Raw genomic sequence first — 19,351 nt, forward strand, 5'->3', positions numbered from 1 at the left:
TCACGGCACAGCAGAACGACTTTAACACTCCAAGAACAGCATTAATAGAATTAAAAAAAAAATACAATAAGCTATTAAATTTTATTGAATTATTGTGCAAATCCATTTGAGATAACGAACAATAACACAAAACTATTAATTCCAAGTTTCTGTGTTGGTACAACTAGAATTTTTACTTGCAGGTTTTGCTCAGAAGACAATTAAATTATTTTTAATAACAATTAACTTTTCATCGAAAGTATATGAGAGTAAAGGTTAAATAAAAGAGCAAATTTTTAAGCGGGATTTATTTGTTCAACAATAAAAAATAAATTACAATATGATATAATCGTCACTAACCATGAGGACAATACGACCTAATTATTAAAATGTAAAAAGGATTACAAGAATTATAATTTGACTTGTTTTCTATGCATGAGGCATACATCATTTGATATGCAATAGCTTGAATCTGATGAATAAACCAACTGTTTACAAAAAATAAAACTCGTAATTGACTTTTCTATCTCATCTAAACACGATACAGTTTAATGACGAAATGGTTATCGTTTTAAAAAATAATATCACAGACACAATCTACGAAAAATATCGGACAGAAAAAACATTACAACAGAACTTTGCTGTTGTCTTGTAGATTCAAAGACAACAATGCGGCGCCAAACGTCAAGGAGAAGGTCATCACAGCGGGAAACATCAACATCTTGTGGCCAAATATACCATAGATGGGAATGGCACAGAGGGACGCTAAGTGAAACAAACTGCGCATCATACCATGGGCAGTACATCTAGAAAAACAAACTAGAATGTATTTCGTACTAGCGACTATGTACCTTAAGTGGCATGGGTATCCTTCAACTACGACCATTGTGATGGCGTTGACAGCACACATCAACATGATCTTCACCGTTAGTTCGATCATGGTAACAACGAAAGTACTCGTCCAGAAAAACATCCCAAGACTGGTCATGCTGGCAATGCCGATGGTTGTAAAAATCAGAGGTGGTCTAGCCGCAGTTTCGAGGATGAAACCCATGAAGAGAAGTGCAGGAAACATGGAACCAGCCCATGCAAGCGTGTCTTCATACAGATCATCCAAGTAGATATTATAGTCAAAATCAACAATACAGTCAGATATCAAAGACAGAAACGAGTTGTTACTCAGTGTACAGTTGATGAAATGGTGATGTGTGAGGTCTGTATCCACAAATCTGGAGTCTTTAATGGTCGAGTTCTTGAAAGATGTAATAGACGACTTCACATTGATGAATTCTGCCTCATCGACAGTGCAGTTTTGGAATCTAACATGATTCAAATTGATATGTTTGAAAGTTACGTTTTTAAATGTAGTGTTCACATATTCGAGGTTCTCCATCGTGTTATTAAATACTACTCCTGTAAAATTTTTATTAAAGATATATTTCCGATTTAAATTATATTCTTCATCTTTGATCTCTTTGATCGTGGACGTTGAGAAATTTGATATGCCCATGTAGGTAAAACCTACGATCAGGTGCAACGCTGCCAGAAGCAATGTTGTGCGAAAGTGAGTAGGAGAAGAGATGCGTTGGAACGTCTCTCGTAGCTAGAAACAAACAAATAGATGATTATTTCGTTTCAAAAAAAAAAAAAACTCACCGATTCCAGACTATGCCCAAATACATTTCTAGAAGGGCTCATAGGTCTTTCTCTGTACGCACTTCTCCCAGGTAGCTCCAGTTCCGTTAACCCATACTGGGTTCTCGCTTTGTTCAGTCTGTGTAATCGCTGATACACAGCCAGAGCTTCTACTTCTCTAGAAGCTTCTAGAAGGTACCGAGGAGACTCTGAAGCCCAGATCAACCCAATGATGCACGCTATCGTAGGCAATATGCTTAGAATAAGAAACCGATGCCAGGAACTCCAGTGTTCGCGATTGTCTTCTACGATCTCAGCGCCTTGAGTAGGCATGGTCAAATGGGCTATTAATGATGTGAAAATACCACCCAGTGGCCAGAAAGAATGCAAGACACCTGTATAACGGGTACGTGTAGCGCGGGAGCAGGTTTCTGACAGGTAGCTAAAGGTTAAAGGGAACGCTCCTGCTACTCCTAATCCGGAACAAAATCTAGAACAAATGGTTAGTTGTAAATTCCGCAAGTTACAAGCTTTTACGTCATAAATCAATAATGCTACGTCATAGTATTGCGAACACAGTTATGCTAATTTACCTAGCTGTCATGAATGTCCCATAAGTAGGCATGACGGTCGCCACTGCCGAAAAAAGGGCAGCGACGGACAGAGCGCTGATCAAAGCCCTTCGTCTGCCTAAATGGTCTCCGAGAATCCCCCAGGCCAACGAGCCTCCGGCCAGTGCCAACAAAGTAATAGAAACTAACCACCCTTTCTTGTGTTCGTCGATGCATAATTGAAGTTCGGCAGCTGGAAGGATGTAGCCTAAAATGGTTAGTTCAGAGCAATCGGCTGCTAACCCTAGACCCAGAACTAGGGCTAGCAGGAGTTGGGCCTTTCCTACGGCTGCTTGCGATAGGGCGTCTTCGTGGAAGCCCACGAGGGCTTCGCCGTTGTGTGATGGTGCTCCGCTTCCTGCTGATACTGGAACATGAATAATGTAATAAGGGTCGTGCGGGCAAAAAATTGTGTTGAATTAAATATGAACGTAAACAAATGAGTGGAGATAAATTAGTGATGTAGGACGCGACAAATGACAAGGTTTGCGGTGAATTATTAAGGGTTTGTTAAAGGTTAAGTTTTTGGACAGTTTGAAAACAAGCTCGTGCTATTTTTAGGGAGTGGTTGGGAGTGAAGGGTTGCAAAGCATACAAAGACGTCCAGCAAATTTGGCATAGTTACCGTTATTAAATTTTTTTATTTTTGATATTTTCACTGGTCAATAACAACCAAAATTTTTTTTAAATTCCTTCTTGTTATCGTACCAGAAACTATTTGCCACCTAAATAATTATAATTTGGATAAACCAGAAAACTTAGATTTCTAACACTTTTACAGCGCACCCTCTCAAACTAACAAAAATGTGCAATTCCTTCATTGTGACACCTCATCTGTATATCAGTTGCTTTCACAAATTAATATACCGAGAAGTCAATCACATAAAGTAAAAATAATAAAGATCCAAGTACTGATCCTTTCGTAATTTTTGTCGTTGTAAGACGGTTTCACGAAATTACGGAGTCAGTTTTTACCATCTGGTAACGATTAGTAACAACTGTTTATAAATGAAGATATTAGATATAGTAGGATCTAAATTTACATAACTTCAGCAATATCGTGAGAAACACAGTCAAGGCCTTTGTTGAATCTCAAAATAAGGAGTTGTCAAATTTCTCTCTTTCCAAACACATTCCTATCAAAGAGATCTGTGTCACTGTAGATGTTTATTTCTAATTCCATATTGATTGGATGATACTTGATAATAACTAATAGTATATTAAAGAACGAGTTTCATAGAGAAATATGGCCTTATGAACGAGGAATTTATACTATTTTTTCTACCGCGCACGTTTTTCCGCAAAATTTAATTGAAATTTGCCTTTTTTTAAATCTGCGGAATTTTGTCGTGGTTGGTGATGGCTTGGTCTGACACGAACCACGAAATATTTGGGGTTCAAATTTTCACAACAACAACTGCAATTCGAATCAATTCGAGTTTTTGCAAGTTAAAATTGGTTAAAATGTCTTGTGAAGAAGTTAGTGAAGTCCTTACGCTTCCGGAAATACGGGAAATTTTAATTTGACATTTGCCATTGACATTCACCTGACATTTCTCGTCATGGCTACCAATCTTACCGATCTAAATTACACCAAATCTATTAAAGAACGCCTTTCCGCTATTAACGAACTGCTGTGACGTCATTTGTGTGGTTTATTAGCTCTATTAGAAAACCAAAAAACGTGCGCGGTAGAAAAACATACTTTTTTCAATATTTTGCCACAGACTGGAAGTAAAGCTTTCTTACATGGGTATTATAATGGCCGTTTTTAATAATTCGAAAAATATGGCAAATATTTAGATAATTTAATTAATTTCTTTAATGGTCATATTAATTTATTTTTCACAGATTTTGTAGGAAATATTTGATTTTAAGACGTTTATCATTCATTATTATGGTAATACCGATGTTGCAATAAAAATATGATCAAAGATAACCATGAATTTTTGACGATTGTCGTTAATAGAATTTTTGTCTTGTCAGATTACTAATCATGAAAGTTTGAGTTGAAAATGAAACGATCAAAGACAAAACATCCATGGCTGAGTATAAAAGATCAAATAGTCGACAGAAAATGATGTCGTTTCTAAGACAGGCTTTAAACAAAGAAAAATAATGTCTATTCTATGACAGGTCAAATAGTCAACAAAAAGTGATGGAGATCTTAAGACAGGTAAAAATGGTCGACAAAAAATTATGCCGTTTCTAGCACAAGTCGACAAAAAATGATAGAGATCTTAAGACTGGCCAAATTGGTCGGGAAAAAGTCATGGAGGTCCTAAGGCAAGTCAACTGGTCGATAAAAAATTATTGGGATCCTAAGACAGGTCAAACTGATCGACAAAAATGAAGGGATTCTTTAGACAAGTCAAAGGTCCTAAGACAGGTCAAATTGGTCGACGAAAAATGACAGAGATCCTCAGACAGGTCAAATTGGTCGGGAAAAAGGGATAGGGATCCTAGAACAAGTCAAATGGTCGACAAAAAACTTATTTGGGTCCCAAGACAGGTCAAATTGGGGGATAAAAAATATCGGGTTCTAAGACAAGTCACATTGATCGACAAAAAATGACAAGTCAAATTCGTCGACACACAGTGTTGGGGGTCCTAAGACAGGTCAAATTTTTGTCGACGAAAAATGACGCGGATTCTAAGACAGGTCAAATAATCTAAAACGTGATGGAGGTCCTAAGAAAGGTTAAAATAATCGACAGAAGAGATTTTAACACTGATCAAATTAGTCGGGAAAAAATTATGGAGGTCCTAAGACAAGTCAAATGGTTGACAAAAAATGATTGGGGTCCTAAGACAGGTCAAATTGGTCGACAAAAAGATTAGGGTCCTAAGGCAGGTCATCAAACTGGTAGACGAAAAATGATTGGGATGCTCAGACAGGTCAAATTGGTCGAGAAAAAACGATAGGGATCCTAAGACAGGTCATATGGTTGACAAAAAACTGATTTGGGTCCCAAGAGAGGTCAAATTGGGGGACAAAAAATTTGGGGTTCTAAGACAGGTCAAATTTTTGTCGACTAAAAATGACGGGGATCCTAAGAGAGATCAAATGGTCAACGAAAAATGATTGGGGTCCTAACACAGGTCAAAACGGTTGACAGAAAGTAATGCCTGTTCTAAGACAGGTCAAACTGTTCCGAAAAAAATAATAGAGATTTTAACACTGGCCAAATTAGTTGGGAAAAAGTGATAGAGCTCCTAAGACAACTCAAATGGTTGACAAAAAATGATTGGGATGCTAAGATAGGTCAAATGGTCGACGAAAAATGGTTTGGTTCCTAAGACAGGTCAAGCTAGTCGACAAAAAACTGATTTGGGTCCCAAGACAGGTCAAATTGGGAGACAAAAAAATATGGGGTTCTAAGACAGGTTACATTGATCGACAAAAAATGACAAGTCAAATTCGTCGACACACAGTGATGGGGTCCTAAGACAGGTCAAATTTTGTCGACAAAAAATCACTGGGGTCCTAAGACAAGTTAAATAATCTACAAAAAATTATAGATATCCCAAGACAGGTCAAAATGGTCGACAGAAAGTAATGCCAGTTCTAAGACAGATCAAACTCGTCAGAAAAAAATGATAGAGATTTTAACACTGGCTAAATTAGTCGGGAAAAAGTGATGGAGGTCCTAAGACAATCAAATGGTTGACTAAAAATGATTGGGGTCCTAAGACAGGTCAAATTGATCGACAAAAAATGAAGGAGTTCCTTAGACGCGTCGATAAAAAATGATTGCGGTTCTAAGACAATTCAAAATGGTCGACAAAAAATTATAGAGTCCTAAAAAAGCCCAAATTGGTCGGGAAAAAGTGATAGGGGTCCTAAGACAGGCTAAATTGCTTGACAGAAAGTAATGGGGATTCTAGGACAGGTCAAATGAGGTCAAACTGGCTTAGAATCCCCACTACATAATTATTTAAATATTTCCAAAATAAGGAATGAAAGAATAGAATAAAATCAACACAATATTTTACACTAAAATTGTTTCAACAGGGTTCAGGAAATTTTAATACTGATTCAAAATTCTGACTTCATCAACTCTGATACATCAGGGCTATTATTCATAAATAATACACCGAAGAGTATACAATAAATTCGTCTTGAAATTTATTGAACCTTTAAGAAGAGATTCAGACAAATTTAATAGTATTGTATAATCATCATATAATTTTGTTCAGATAAGAGCGGTCTTAGTCACTGTAATTATTATTCATTATGAATTTAAAAAAAAGTAGAATTCAGAAAACTTGAAATTACTGAAAATTTTCTAAAAAAATTTGTGTTTTCCAGAAAATTATAGTAAAATCAGAGAAACATTCAAAACAACTTTAAATTTTGTGCATTGCTCCTTGTAATGACTTTTTTATATACAAATTAATTCAATCAGTGTGTATAATGCCGGGTGATTTTTTAAATTTTTGCTCCAGCAATGAAACTAAAACTGCTGACGTTAGCGTTATGGGCAACTAGAGCAGAAATTTGAAAAATCACTCAGTAAAGCAATAATTTTTTCAAAAAACTTTCATAGAAAGCTGCCTTTAGAGCACTTTTCTTGATGTGCAGAATGCTTAATAATACTACAGTGATAATAATGTTTTTTATTCAGCAAAAAGTGTCCCCAATTTCTACAGCTTATCGTGCGTATAATTAGAAAAGTTCTAAGGGTAAAAGTGGGAGTGGGTAGAACGGGGGTTAAGTATTAGGTGAATCACCTTGCATATATACATCAGATCAATACTCGCGAACCTTAAATGTCACTACAACGACTATTATGTAAGTAACGCTGTCGTCAATCTATAAATTTTTACTTTAAATCAACATTGTTTAGTTCATTCGTAACTAAAAAAACCTATATTTTGGAAAACAATAAGTCTACCCTTTATTAGTAATTACAAGCGTATCGAAAACAAAATATTTTTGGAATGGAAATAAAAATAATTTCTCCTTGACAGAAAGTACAAAGGAGGTAATCATACCATGAATATTTAAATGACAGTTATATAACTATGTTTTAAATGAATATTAATGCCCATCTTATTCTAGTAACATTTGCCAAGTTTCCATTCAAATGAATAATTGTCGTAGAAGACATAATAGGAAAAGTTTCTCGAAAATAAGACAAATTTACTTCTATTGTTCCAAAGGTTTTCGCCGACAATGGGTGTAACCAATTTTGAACAGAACTTTGTAAATTTAATACTATCACATTAATAATATTAATAATACGTCAACAAGGTAAATTGTAGTAAAATACAAGCAAAGTCTTCTGCAGTTAACTTTGCAAATATTTTATGTTGGTTGATTTTAAAGTACATAGGTCACAGTTATAGTCTAACTCCAAATTTAGTGCTTTTACGACTTTGACTCTGAGCCGCCTTTGTCGACGAAGAATGCAGTTCGCAAACGAGGGGTTCGGAAAAGTCAAAGTCGTAAAACCACTAAATTTGTGGATGGCCTATACGAATATTTTTAGATAATAAAATATATATTTTAATATTACATTATTACATTACTAATAAAAGTAAAATAAGCTCGTGCATAGTAGAGAAAACTGTCATCGTTCCACTTAAACCAACAACTGACTCTTTCGCACAATTACTCAAAGGTTCGAGCAAATACCCCAGTACACTTTATCCGTTTTTTACTACGTTTTTCCCTCTAACCAAACCCCCATAAATAAAAAAGTAAACGAATAGCCCTAAATTAGTAACAAGGGACGGTGCTAGTGACACGATTTGGGGTTAATCATCGTAAGGTCAGGTTCTGGGACAGCTTCAAAACAAATCCATGCTATATTTAGGGCGAATAATGAATTATGCATGCAAAAATGGGACACATACGTCGGGATTCGTTTGGTCCATTCTGGTTCTGTTCCAACGGAGGTACCAAGCATGCGGATTCCTCACACATCCTTACCCCCTGTCGTGCGCCCGTTTATCGTCTCGTCATTACCACTGGCATCAACCATCTGAAATGCACAATGTCTGAATGTGGATTCGGAATCAATTTGGGAGCATCCAACCCTGGTTGAGTGCTCCGAAATCACAAAATTTACATTTTATTGATTTGGTTTGCTATTGATTCGTGTGGAGTGGATACATCCGTCTGGAAGGTAAAAAAGTAAAATCTTGGGAGAGGTACGTAAATCAAGGGTTTTTTTTTCGTGAAAATTAAAGACTACTGAAACATTTTTACTTCCGGAACGTAAGCTAGGAAGAAGGCATTTATGAGGTGTCATAAACGCCTAAATTGGATAGTTCAGATCGTTGGAACGCTCTGTACACAACCCGAGTAATTTTCTATATGGTAGACAAACGTAGTTCTGTTACAAAATCTTCAAGGGAGATTTTTCTGTTCATTTGATGTATAATGCGATAAAAATGGTGGAGGCGCCGGGTAAATTTAATCTCAATGAAAACCTATCAAACTTCCCCTTACATTTAAAAAGAAATAAATGGAGCAGCCAATAAAAGAGTAATTTATTTTACCGCAAGCTCTGTAATTGAAAAAACGATTTTCAGATAAAAAAATCCATAAATCTTAACTCCGAGTAATTACAGGCTCAAGAGGGCAGAAGAATTTTGGCCATAAACGTCTAAAATGAACAGAGATTTATGGCGAATCGATAACTCCAAACTCAGAGTTAAAGTCAGCGAAATTAAATCTTCGCTTCTTAGAAAAAAGAAGCTTGAAATATTTGAAACCTTTGAATTGCTCGTTAAACCTTGAAAACTTACTAAATCATTAATCACTCCAGAATAGACGTAGTGTTAGTGCTGACATAGTTCCTAATCTAATATATCACTTAGACAAAGTAAGAGCAGATGTAATCAGGAAGTTAGAAGGAAGGTGTTTATGACATTCATTGTGTTAAATTCTATAGGGCTATTATTCGTATTTGCAAGCATCTACCCACCCGTATTATGGTATTAGCGAGAGCACCCTTAAGCAGAGTACTGTGTATTTCACGCCACCAATTATACTACAGTTTGTTTGGTTTTTATTTTGAAAAATTGTACTCAAAAAGTTAAGTAATTTAATTACACTTAATAATTCCACAATTTCGAAAATGACGAAAACAGTAGGGGAAGGAACGCAGCAATTGCCAAAACGACAACCAAAATTATACATTATGTAAACAAGGAAAACCCGACTTGGTTAAAATTGCCGGGATGCTCGCTGTGCCATTCGGACTTTATTGAGTAGGTACACTGAATGCCAATGTTGTACTACTTTATTTATAAAGTTTATACAGTCGAAGACTTTTCCTTTCGGCAACTTAACCAACCGAAAAAAAATTCGAAGCAGGTCAGTCGTAAATCTTCTAACTCTATCATCCGCGTAATTAAATTATGGAGAACATTTAATTAAAAAAATCCAATTTTCCCGCTTCTAAAACTTTTGTTAAAACATAACAAGCAACGGTAATTGAGTTTGCGTTGTAATTGAATAAAGACACTCCATTAAAATAAACTCGGCTCAAAGTAACCTTAATTGAAAAAGTAATTATGTTCGGTCAAGCGAGGTCGAAAACTGGTGAGAGTTCACGGAAAACAAAGCTGTGGTTATTTTTTCTTTCATTAATTTGTAATTTCGGTTATTGTTGTGTGTATTGTGTGTTGCGTAATCAGCAAGCAATATTTCGTATATCCAGTATAAAGCTCCAACTTTACGCTTATTTTAAATTTAAATATAAGATGAGTCAATGTAATTAAAAAAAAAAGTAAGTCGTCATTTAGTGCCTGCAGGATATTTTATATTTCTGTGGTTATGTAAAGACAATGTGACATCCAAAAGTTTAGAATCTCATTTATTTAAAATTAAAAAGAATATTGGGAGACGGAAAAGTTCGTATCGTTGTTAAGAATTCAATTTTCCTTTGTCACAGTTGTGACGTTAACGTTACGTTTTATTATTTGTTTGGTAATAAATTGTCGCTCACGCGATTATCTGTTTTGTTTATTTTCGGGGTTTCCTTATCTTGAATCTGGGTATTTATTTTCGTTTAGGACATTAATAGGTTGTCGGAAACATCCATCTGCTGACGTTCCACAATTTCAATTTTAAATCATTCTTTGGAATATTTTTCTAATAAAGTTGCATTTATTACTATATTCACTTGTGCACATACAAAACAATCATACGCTTCTTTGAAAAATTATAAAAGAAAATTGTGGCTTTTGTTTTCTAATAACCCCTATAAAGTTGAAACCAGATTTTTTGACTTGAATTTTTCAATTCTTCATTTTTTTTTTATTTCTTTAGTTAAATTTTTTCAGTTTTTCACTTTTCCCATTTTTGAATTTTTCACTTTTTAGATTTTGCAATTTTTCGATTTTCAATGTCCGTTTCGGCTTTTTATTTTCTTTATTTTTAGAATTTTTCGACTTTACAATGTTCCGATTTTGTAACTTTTTGTTTTTCAATTTCAATTTTTTTCAGTTTTTCGTTTCTTTAATTTTTCGATTTTCCACCTTTTGGATGTTTGAGTTTTTAAATTTTGCAATTTTTCGATTAGCAATTTCACGAGTTTTCAATTTTTTGATTTACAGTTTTTCGTTTCTGTTTTTATTTTATTTTTGAATTTTTCGGTTTTTCAAATTTTAGATTCGTTTTTTCAACTTTAGATTTTTCAGTTAGTCGATTTTTCAGTTGTTGGCTTCTTCAATTTCTAATTTACAATTTTTCTAGTGTACATTTTAGATATATAATATTAATAATTATAATTTTTAAAATTTTTTACTTTTTCAATTTTTCGATTGTCAATTTCTGAATCTCTCAATATTTAATTTTTAAATCTTCAATGTTAGATTTTGACGATTCTATAATTTTTCGATTTAACAATTTTTGAGTTTTCCAATTTTTCGATTCGATTCGTTTGTGTTCTATCCAATTCCTCGATTCATTAATATTTTTCAATTTTTAAGTTTCTCGATTTTTATTAGTTTTCCAATTTTTGTTTCTTTAGTTCATCGATTTGTAAATTTTTGATTTTCGACCTTTTCGATTTTTCAGTTATTTCCGGTTTTTTTGTTTTCATTAATTTTTTAATTTAGTTAATTGCAAAATTGGAAAGTAGCAAAATCAAAAATAAAAAAATTAAAAAGTATAGGTACGGTGAAAACTTTGAAAAATCTAAAAACTCGAAATCAAGAACTTGAAAAAATTAAAGAAACTAAAAAATCGAAAAAGTGCAAAATCCAAAAAACGAAATGTTGTATAGTAAACTCACTTGACTTGTACCTAGTAAAACTTACGACCCGACAATGAAAGACACTTTTTCAATGTGAAATTTTCCTTTTTTTGGATTTCTCAATGTTTCAGTTTTTCAACTTTTAGATTTTTTTATTTTTCCTTTTTCCCAGTTTTAGATTTTTCAGTTACTCAATTTTTCAGTTGTTTGTTTCTTCGATTTTTGATTTGCATTTTTTCTAGTGTTCATTTTAAATATATGTATATTAATAATGTTTTTAAAAATTTTTCACAATTTCAATTTTTCAGTTTTCAGTTTTCAGTTTCTGAACTTATATTTAATTTTTCAAATTTTCAGTCTCTCAATATTATAATTTTGACGATTCTATAATTTTCCAATTTTTCGATTCGATTCGTATTTTCTTCCTTCCATTTTTTCGGTTCATTCATTTTTTTCGATTTTTAAGTCTCCTGATTTTCATTAGTTTTTCAATGTGTCAATTTTTCGTTTCTTCAGTTCTTCGATTTGTAATTTTTTTTATTTTTCACCTTTTCGATTTTGCAATTTTTTGTTTTTTCAGTTTTTTGTCAGTTTTTTATTTTTCAATTTTTTCCGATTTTTTAGTTTTAATTAATTTTTTAATTTAGTTAATTGCAAAATTGGAAAATAGAAAAATCAAAAATTAAAAAATTAAAAAGCATACGGTGAAAACTTTCAAAATTCTAAAAACTCGAAATCAAGAACTTGAAAAATTAAAGAAACTAAAAACTGAAAAATCGAAATGTTAAAAGTTGAAAAACTAAAAAATCGAAAAAGTGTAAAATCCAAAAAACGAAATTTTGCATAGTAAACTCACTTGACTTATACCTAGTAAAACTTTGCGACCCCATCAACGGACAATAGAGGACACTTTTTTCAATGTGAAATTTTTCATTTTTTGGATTTTCCAATTTTTCGGTTTTTCCACTTTCAGATTTTTTAATTTTCAGTTTCTCGATTTTTCACTTTGTTTCCTGGATTTTTGATCTGCATTTTTTTTAGTGTTCATTTTAGAAATAAATTAATAACTATCTTTTTAAAAGAATTTGACAATTTCATTTTTTCGGTTTTCAATTTCTGAACTTCTCTATGTTTAATTTTTCAATTTTTCGAGCTTCCAATGTTACAATTTTGACGATTCTATAATTTTTCAATTCAAAAATTTTTGGGTTTTCCAATTTTTCCCTTCAATTCGTATTTTCTTCTTTCCATTTTTTGGATTCATTCGTTTTTTTTCGATTTTTAAGTTTCTGACTTTTATTAGTTTTTCAATGTGTCAATTTTTCATTTTTTCAGTTCTTCGATTTGTAATTTTTTGATTTTCCACCTTTTCGTTTTTGCAATTTTTCGTTTTTTCAGCTCTTCGATTTTTCAATTTTTTTCGATTTTTTAGTTTTAATTAATTTTTTAGTTTAGTTAATTGCGAAAATGAAAAATCAAAAATAAAAAACGAAAAAGTATAAAGCGAAAACTTTGAAACATCTAAAAACTGGAAATCAAGAATTTGAAAAATTGAAATTAAAAATTGAAAAATCTAAAGATTAAAAATTGAGAAATTAAAAAATCGAAAAAGTGCAAACTCGAGGAAACGAAATATTGTATAGTAAACTCACTTGACTTGGATCTAGTATATTAATAATTATATTTAAAAAAAAATCACATTTTCAATTTTTCGGTTTTCAATTTCTGAACTTCTCTATATATAATTTTTCAATTTTTAGATCTTTCAGTGTTACAATTTTGACGATTCTATAATTTTTCGTTTTAACACTTTTTATATTTACCAATTTTTCGTTCGATTCATTTTTTCTTCTTTCCAATTTTTCGACTAATTTTTTTTCGATTTTTATTAGTTTTTCAGTATTTAAATTTTTTGTTTCTTCAGTTCTTCGATTTGTAATGTTTTGATTTTCCACCTTTTCAATTTTGCAATTTTTCGTTTTCTCAGTTTTGCGATTTCTCAATTTTTTCTAATTTTTTAGAAATTATAAAATTGAAAAATCAAAAATAAAAAAACGAAAAATTATGAACTGAAAACTTGAAAAGAATTTAATAAATTGCAAACTGAAAAATCAAAAGATTAAAAATTGAGAAACTAAAAAATCGGAAAAGTGTAAAGTGAAAAAAAGAAATATCGTATAGTAAAGTCACTTGACATCTACCTTGTAAAACTGTACAGCTCCATTAATGGACAATTGTCCTTTATATCTAATGCGGCTGTAAAGTTTTACTAGGTACAAGTCAAGTGACTTTACTATAAAATCCAAATAATGAAGTTTTGAAAATTTGAATAAACGAAAAATTATAAAATCTAATAGTGGAAATGAAAAACGAAAAATTGTGATAGAAAATCGAGAACATGAAAATTAAATAATCGAGAAAATAAAAAATAAAAATCAAGAACTTTAAAAATTGAGGAAACAAAAAATTAAAAAATCAAAAAATTAAAAATTGCAGTTTCAAAGTTAAATTGGAGAATGCTGTTACACAATTTTGATTTTTTTTTCAAAAATCTGAATATCCAGAGTCAAAACAACACGGATTCATAAACCATATGAATAAATTTTGGAGATTAGGTCATCATATTCTTTTTGGGGATGTTTAGCCAAATTTTGGTTCGCGTTTTACTATCTGCACGATATTACTAACACGTATAGAACTTGATAACAATCGGTCCAGTAGTTTCGGAGTTTGTCTAATAAAAATTCGAACAGACCGCGGACAGACAGACGGAAACGAGAGACCTATTTTTCGTATTCTAGGTGACAGGAAACTCTCAGGAATTAAAAATGTATTTTATATTAAAATAGATATTTTACGTCTGTCAGTAGTCTGTTAGCGATTTTAGTAGACACACAATCTCCGAAACTACTGGACAGATTATGAAATTTTAGCTTTCATGGAAAATTTTATGACGTCATTTGAAAATTTTGCTAAGTAATTTTATACTTAAAATATATTAAATACTTGCATCTGTAATTTATTATTCCACGACTATTCTTATTTAACCGTATGTATGTAGCTTTTTGAAAAAAAAAATCAACACGATACAAAAAAATACAATTTAATTTAGAAACTAGAAAGCCCACTGCTTTGAAATTTTACATTGGTTTTAAGGTATTTGTGAACATGGTAATTCGCTAATCAAACGTCATAACTCTATTGATGACGTCATAAATACACTGTTAGAATTTTTTTTTCGTACGCATATTTCACAATGTATACGATTCCACCTGACATTAAAAATCTGAGGGGTTCAACGGCGAGACGATAATTACTTCAAGGTTTTCACCCCTACTGTCGGGTGCTTAATATTCAATAAATATTTTTTTCGTGTTATATCGATATCTACTCAAGAGAGTTATTCCCTGTCAAATAAAATTTAAGACACCCTTCTGCTAAAAAAATAATATCAGAAAGAATTTCTACCATTCGGGTCGGATTGCCTATATGGTATTAAACGAATTCAGAAACTAATAAATCTTGGAGTTCCTTTCCAGGACTTTCAATTTCGTCAACACTTCACCAAACCAATTCCAGTGAATTCTTTAATATCCACTTTCTCTTTGACGAAACTTCACCGTCCCAATAAAAAAAATCCCCAAAGATTTATTGCTTCCCTCGCAGCGCTCCAACGTAGTCACGCCTTTAGACACTTATAATTGCCCCAATTACAAGCCACAAAACGCCACTACCACGTAATACCCAAAAGCTCAAAAGTGCTCCCAAATCTCCCGAAGTAAACACAAAAGCTCTGCTGCCATCTCTTGAATAATAATAACCCCTCACGCGTTCCTACCACAACAAGGCACTGATTAGCACAACAGCCACCGAACCCCAAGGAGCCCACGAGCACTCAGCCGTCACATAAAACTCACCTGTGGTAGCTTTTGGCGAACTAGTAAACTTGTAGTTATTGCAAAAGCTCGAGTGTCACGCTACCGGCAGCCACAATATCGATTGAAAGAGGAGGACCGCGATCAATAATGCAAAAGCTCGTTGTTGAGGGTAACTGTTCGCGTAATGCACCCTTTACACGTCGACTGCGTCGGGGTTGTTAAAAGTGCGAAAGGGCACGTTGCCTCGATCGAATTGCTTGCACGCACAACACTGTGCTTGTATATACCGCATTCGAATCTACAATCAGAGGGTGGTTTGTGCGCACGCTGAAGGGGTGGCTTTATTGCTAGCCTAACCTTTTGTTTTCGACGGGGAATATTAACTTTAAGTAAGGTTGGGAGAGCTGATGGCGACTGAAGGAGGTCAGATGGAAAACGGTTGCTTTCACGAGCCGGTGAAGCTGAAAGGTGCAAGGGATCGATGGGTTTTGGCGGTTCAAGGACAAGGGGCGGGGGAAAAGATTGCCTGTCGGGATGGGTTATTTATCAAGAAAGATGATGGACATATACTGAATTGGTGGAATAATTGCCAGAAATAATACAAGATTTACTAGCCTCAAGTTCTTGTGGTTTATGTTTCAAACATTTTTTAAATTTTGTTGCAAAATTTATTTGTATAGTATTCTTTAAAGAACATGATTCGTGTTTCACATAGCATTTTCTTATAAAAAAAATAAGCACTTTGCAATTAAGCTTCGCCTCTCGACTCACGACGAATAAAAAAATCGTCAGTATTGAGATGAGGTGGGTGGGCGGCCCTATATTTTGATTTTTTTATCATACGTTCACAACAAGAAATTTAAAACACGTTCAAAATGGTACATTTCTGTAGGGAAATATGTAAATATTTTGCAATTACACTCCTCCCCTCGTTCTAACAACGAATGAAAAATTCATCACAATTAAGATCGGAACGAGTATATCGTGCTTAATCTTTTTTCTTTATTGATATATAGTTTTCTGTGAACAACAGGACGGCTAAGGATGTTTTCAATTTCCTGTTGGGAAAAGTAGACTTCGTATATTAAGAAAAAGGGGACAAAATATAAACCCCGCCCACCCACCCCCTCTCAATTGTGATGATTTTTTTATTCATTGTGTACCGAGGGGCGAAGGCTAGTTGCAAAATTCTCATTTCTCCACAAGAAATTACCACGTGAAATATGTTTTAAAAGGGTAAATTTTGTGGAGTAATTTAGATTTTGCAATTAAACTCCACCGAGTTTTTGGAAGGGAGTAAAAAACAATTTTGATCTGAGATTTCCATATTTACCGTAACTTTAAAACATCTGAAAATTTTGTTTCTAATTTTCAATTTTTCGATTTTTCAAAATTTCAGTTCCAATGAATTTGTTTGTTGTTAAAAAATCAAAAAATGACAAATCGTGAAAAGGAGAAATTTTAACTTGAGAACTTGAAAAATCAAAAGGTTGGAATTAAAAACCGCAAAATTGTCAAACAAATTGATTGAATTCAAAAGTTGAAAAATCTAAAAACTAAAAAAAAAAATGAAAACTGGAATTTCGAATTCGATTTTATAAGATGTTTTTTTTTTAATTTTTGATTTTGATTTTCCGATGTCTCATTTATCCGATTTTTCAATTTATCATTTTTAGATTTTAAGTTTTTTTATTTTTAGCAAGTACTAGCCCCCCGCCCACCCTCCCTTATTTTCTTAGAAGAGTTGGTCATATGCCAAAATCAGTCTCATCTTGACAAGTACTAGCCCCCCCCCACCCACCCTTTATTTTCTTAGAAGAGTTGGTCATCTGCCAAAATCAGTCTCATCTTGACAAGTACTAGCCCCGCCCACCCACCCTTATTTGCTTAGAAGATATGTCATTTACAAAAGTCCGTTTCATACTTGTAAAGATAAGATTGATTTTGGCAGATGACCTACCTTCTAAGAAAATAAAGGGTGGGTGGGCGGGTCAAGTACCTTTTCTTAGAAGAGCAGGTCGTTTGTCAAAATGAGTTTTATTTTGGTAAATACTAGCCTGGCTCACCCGCCTTTTATTTTCTTAGAGGGTAGGTTATTTGGCAAGTGCTAGCCCCACCCACCCACCCTTTGTTTTCATAGAGAAATCATCAGTCTTATCGTAGCGAGTACTACTAGATTTTTCAGTTTTTCGTTTTTCCAACTTTCGAATTTTTCAATTTCTCGCTTTTTAAATTTTCAATTTTTTGATGTCTTTCGATTTTAAAAAATATCGAGAAAATAGATGTTTATTTTTTTAAATTTTCGATTTTTGATTTTTTGTCACCGAGTTTTTGGAAGGAAGTAAAAAGCAATTTTGATCAGCGATTGCCATGTTTACCATAAATTTAAAACATCTGAAAATTTTGTTTCTAATTTTCAATTTTTCGATTTTTCAAGATTTCAGTTCCAATGAATTTGTTTGTTGTTAAAAAATCGAAAAATGACAAATCGTGAAAAGGAAAAATTTTAACTTGAGAACTTGAAAAATCAAAAGATTGAAATTAAAAACTGCAAAATTGTCAAACAAATTCTCAAATGAAATATTCAAAAGTTGAAAAATCGAAAAATAAAAAAAAAAATTAAAACTGTAATTTCGAATTCGATTTTATAAATTTGTTTTTTTTTTAATTTTTGATTTTGATTTTCCGATGTCTCATTTATCCGATTTTTCAATTTATCATTTTTAGATTTTAAGTTTTTTTATTTTTAGCAAGTACTAGCCCTCCGCCCACCCTCCCTTATTTTCTTAGAGGATATGTCATTTGCCAAAATCAGTCTCATCTTGACAAGTACTAGCCCCCCCCCCCACCCACCCACCCTTTATTTTCTTAGAAGAGTTGGTCATCTGCCAAAATCAATCTCATCTTGACAAGTACTAGCCCCGCCCACCCACCCTTATTTGCTTAGAAGATATGTCATTTACAAAAATCCGTTTCATACTTGCCAAGATAAGATTAATTTTGGCAGATGACCTACCTTCTAAGAAAATAAAAGGTGGGTGGGCAGGGTTAGTACCTTTTCTTAGAAGAGTAGGTCGTTTGTCAAAATGAGTCTTATTTTGGCAAATACTAGCCTGGCTCACCCGCCTTTTATTTTCTTAGAGGGTAGGTTATTTGGCAAGTGCTAGAGAAATCATTTGCCAAAATCAGTCTTATCGTAGCGAGTACTACTAGATTTTTCAGTTTTTCGATTTTCCAATTTTCGAATTTTTCAATTTCTCGCTTTTTAAATTTTCAATTTTTTGATCTGTCTTTCGATTTTAAACAATATCGAGAAAATAGATGTTTATTTTTTTAAATTTTCGATTTTTTGATTTTTTGTCACCGAGTTTTTGGAAGGGAGTAAAAAGCAATTTTGATCAGAGATTGCCATGTTTACCGTAACTTTAAAACATCTGAAAATTTTGTTTTTAATTTTCAATTTTTCGATTTTTCAAGATTTCAGTTCCAATGAATTTGTTTGTTGTTAAAAAATCGAAAAATGACAAATCGTGAAGAGGAAAAATTTTGAGAACTTGAATAATCAAAAGATTGGAATTAAAAACTGCAAAATTGTCAAACAAATTATCAAATGTACTATTCAAAAGTTGAAAAATCTAAAAACTAAAAAAAAAATTAAAACAGGAATTTAGAATTCGATTTTATAAAATTTGCTTTTCGATTTCTCATTTATCCGATTTTTCAATTTGTTATTTTTAGATTTTTAAGTTTTTTTATTTTCAGCAAGTAGAGTGCTTTTCTCTAAAAGGTACATGGGCGGAGTCAGAGATCTGCGCGTGGAAGTTGGCGGGACTAGATGATACTATAGACAGTGGCGTATCTTTTGGATATTGAATCTGGGGCCAATGTTATGTGGTACTAGAAATCACAGCCAAAAAAATGGAAACACAAATTTATTTTGTGAAAATGTCTTTCCGATGTTATAAAATCATAGGCGTAACAATTTTTTCCCAAAAAATCAAACTATACACTCACAATAAACGAAGAAAATTCT

General features: G+C 32.8%; 1 protein-coding gene across 4 annotated transcripts in view; it reads right to left on the reverse strand.

Annotated features, from left to right (window-relative positions):
- Positions 1–285: 285 nt before the first annotated feature.
- The window catches only part of LOC135124075 (synaptic vesicle glycoprotein 2B-like), a 37,199-nt gene continuing 18,133 nt past the window's right edge, over positions 286–19,351 (reverse strand). The window contains exons 1-6 of one of the 4 annotated variants that reach the window (XM_064048938.1): positions 15,358–15,695; positions 8,164–8,215; positions 2,208–2,592; positions 1,636–2,104; positions 831–1,582; positions 286–785 (exon numbers count right to left, since the gene is read on the reverse strand). In XM_064048938.1, coding sequence (XP_063905008.1) covers positions 605–785; positions 831–1,582; positions 1,636–2,104; positions 2,208–2,592; positions 8,164–8,215 — 1,839 coding nt within the window. In that variant the 5' untranslated portion in view covers positions 15,358–15,695 and the 3' untranslated portion in view covers positions 286–604. Of the gene's footprint in view, positions 786–830; positions 1,583–1,635; positions 2,105–2,207; positions 2,593–8,087; positions 8,216–15,357; positions 15,696–19,351 lie in introns of those variants that run through there. The other 3 variants (XM_064048936.1, XM_064048939.1, XM_064048937.1) reach the window with 3 other exon arrangements.

This window comes from Zophobas morio, unplaced genomic scaffold (assembly GCF_036711695.1).
Source record: "Zophobas morio isolate AGI-343-1 ecotype UQ-CSIRO unplaced genomic scaffold, CSIRO_AGI_Zmor_V1 ptg000007l, whole genome shotgun sequence".
NCBI classification, from domain to species: domain Eukaryota; kingdom Metazoa; phylum Arthropoda; class Insecta; order Coleoptera; family Tenebrionidae; genus Zophobas; species Zophobas morio.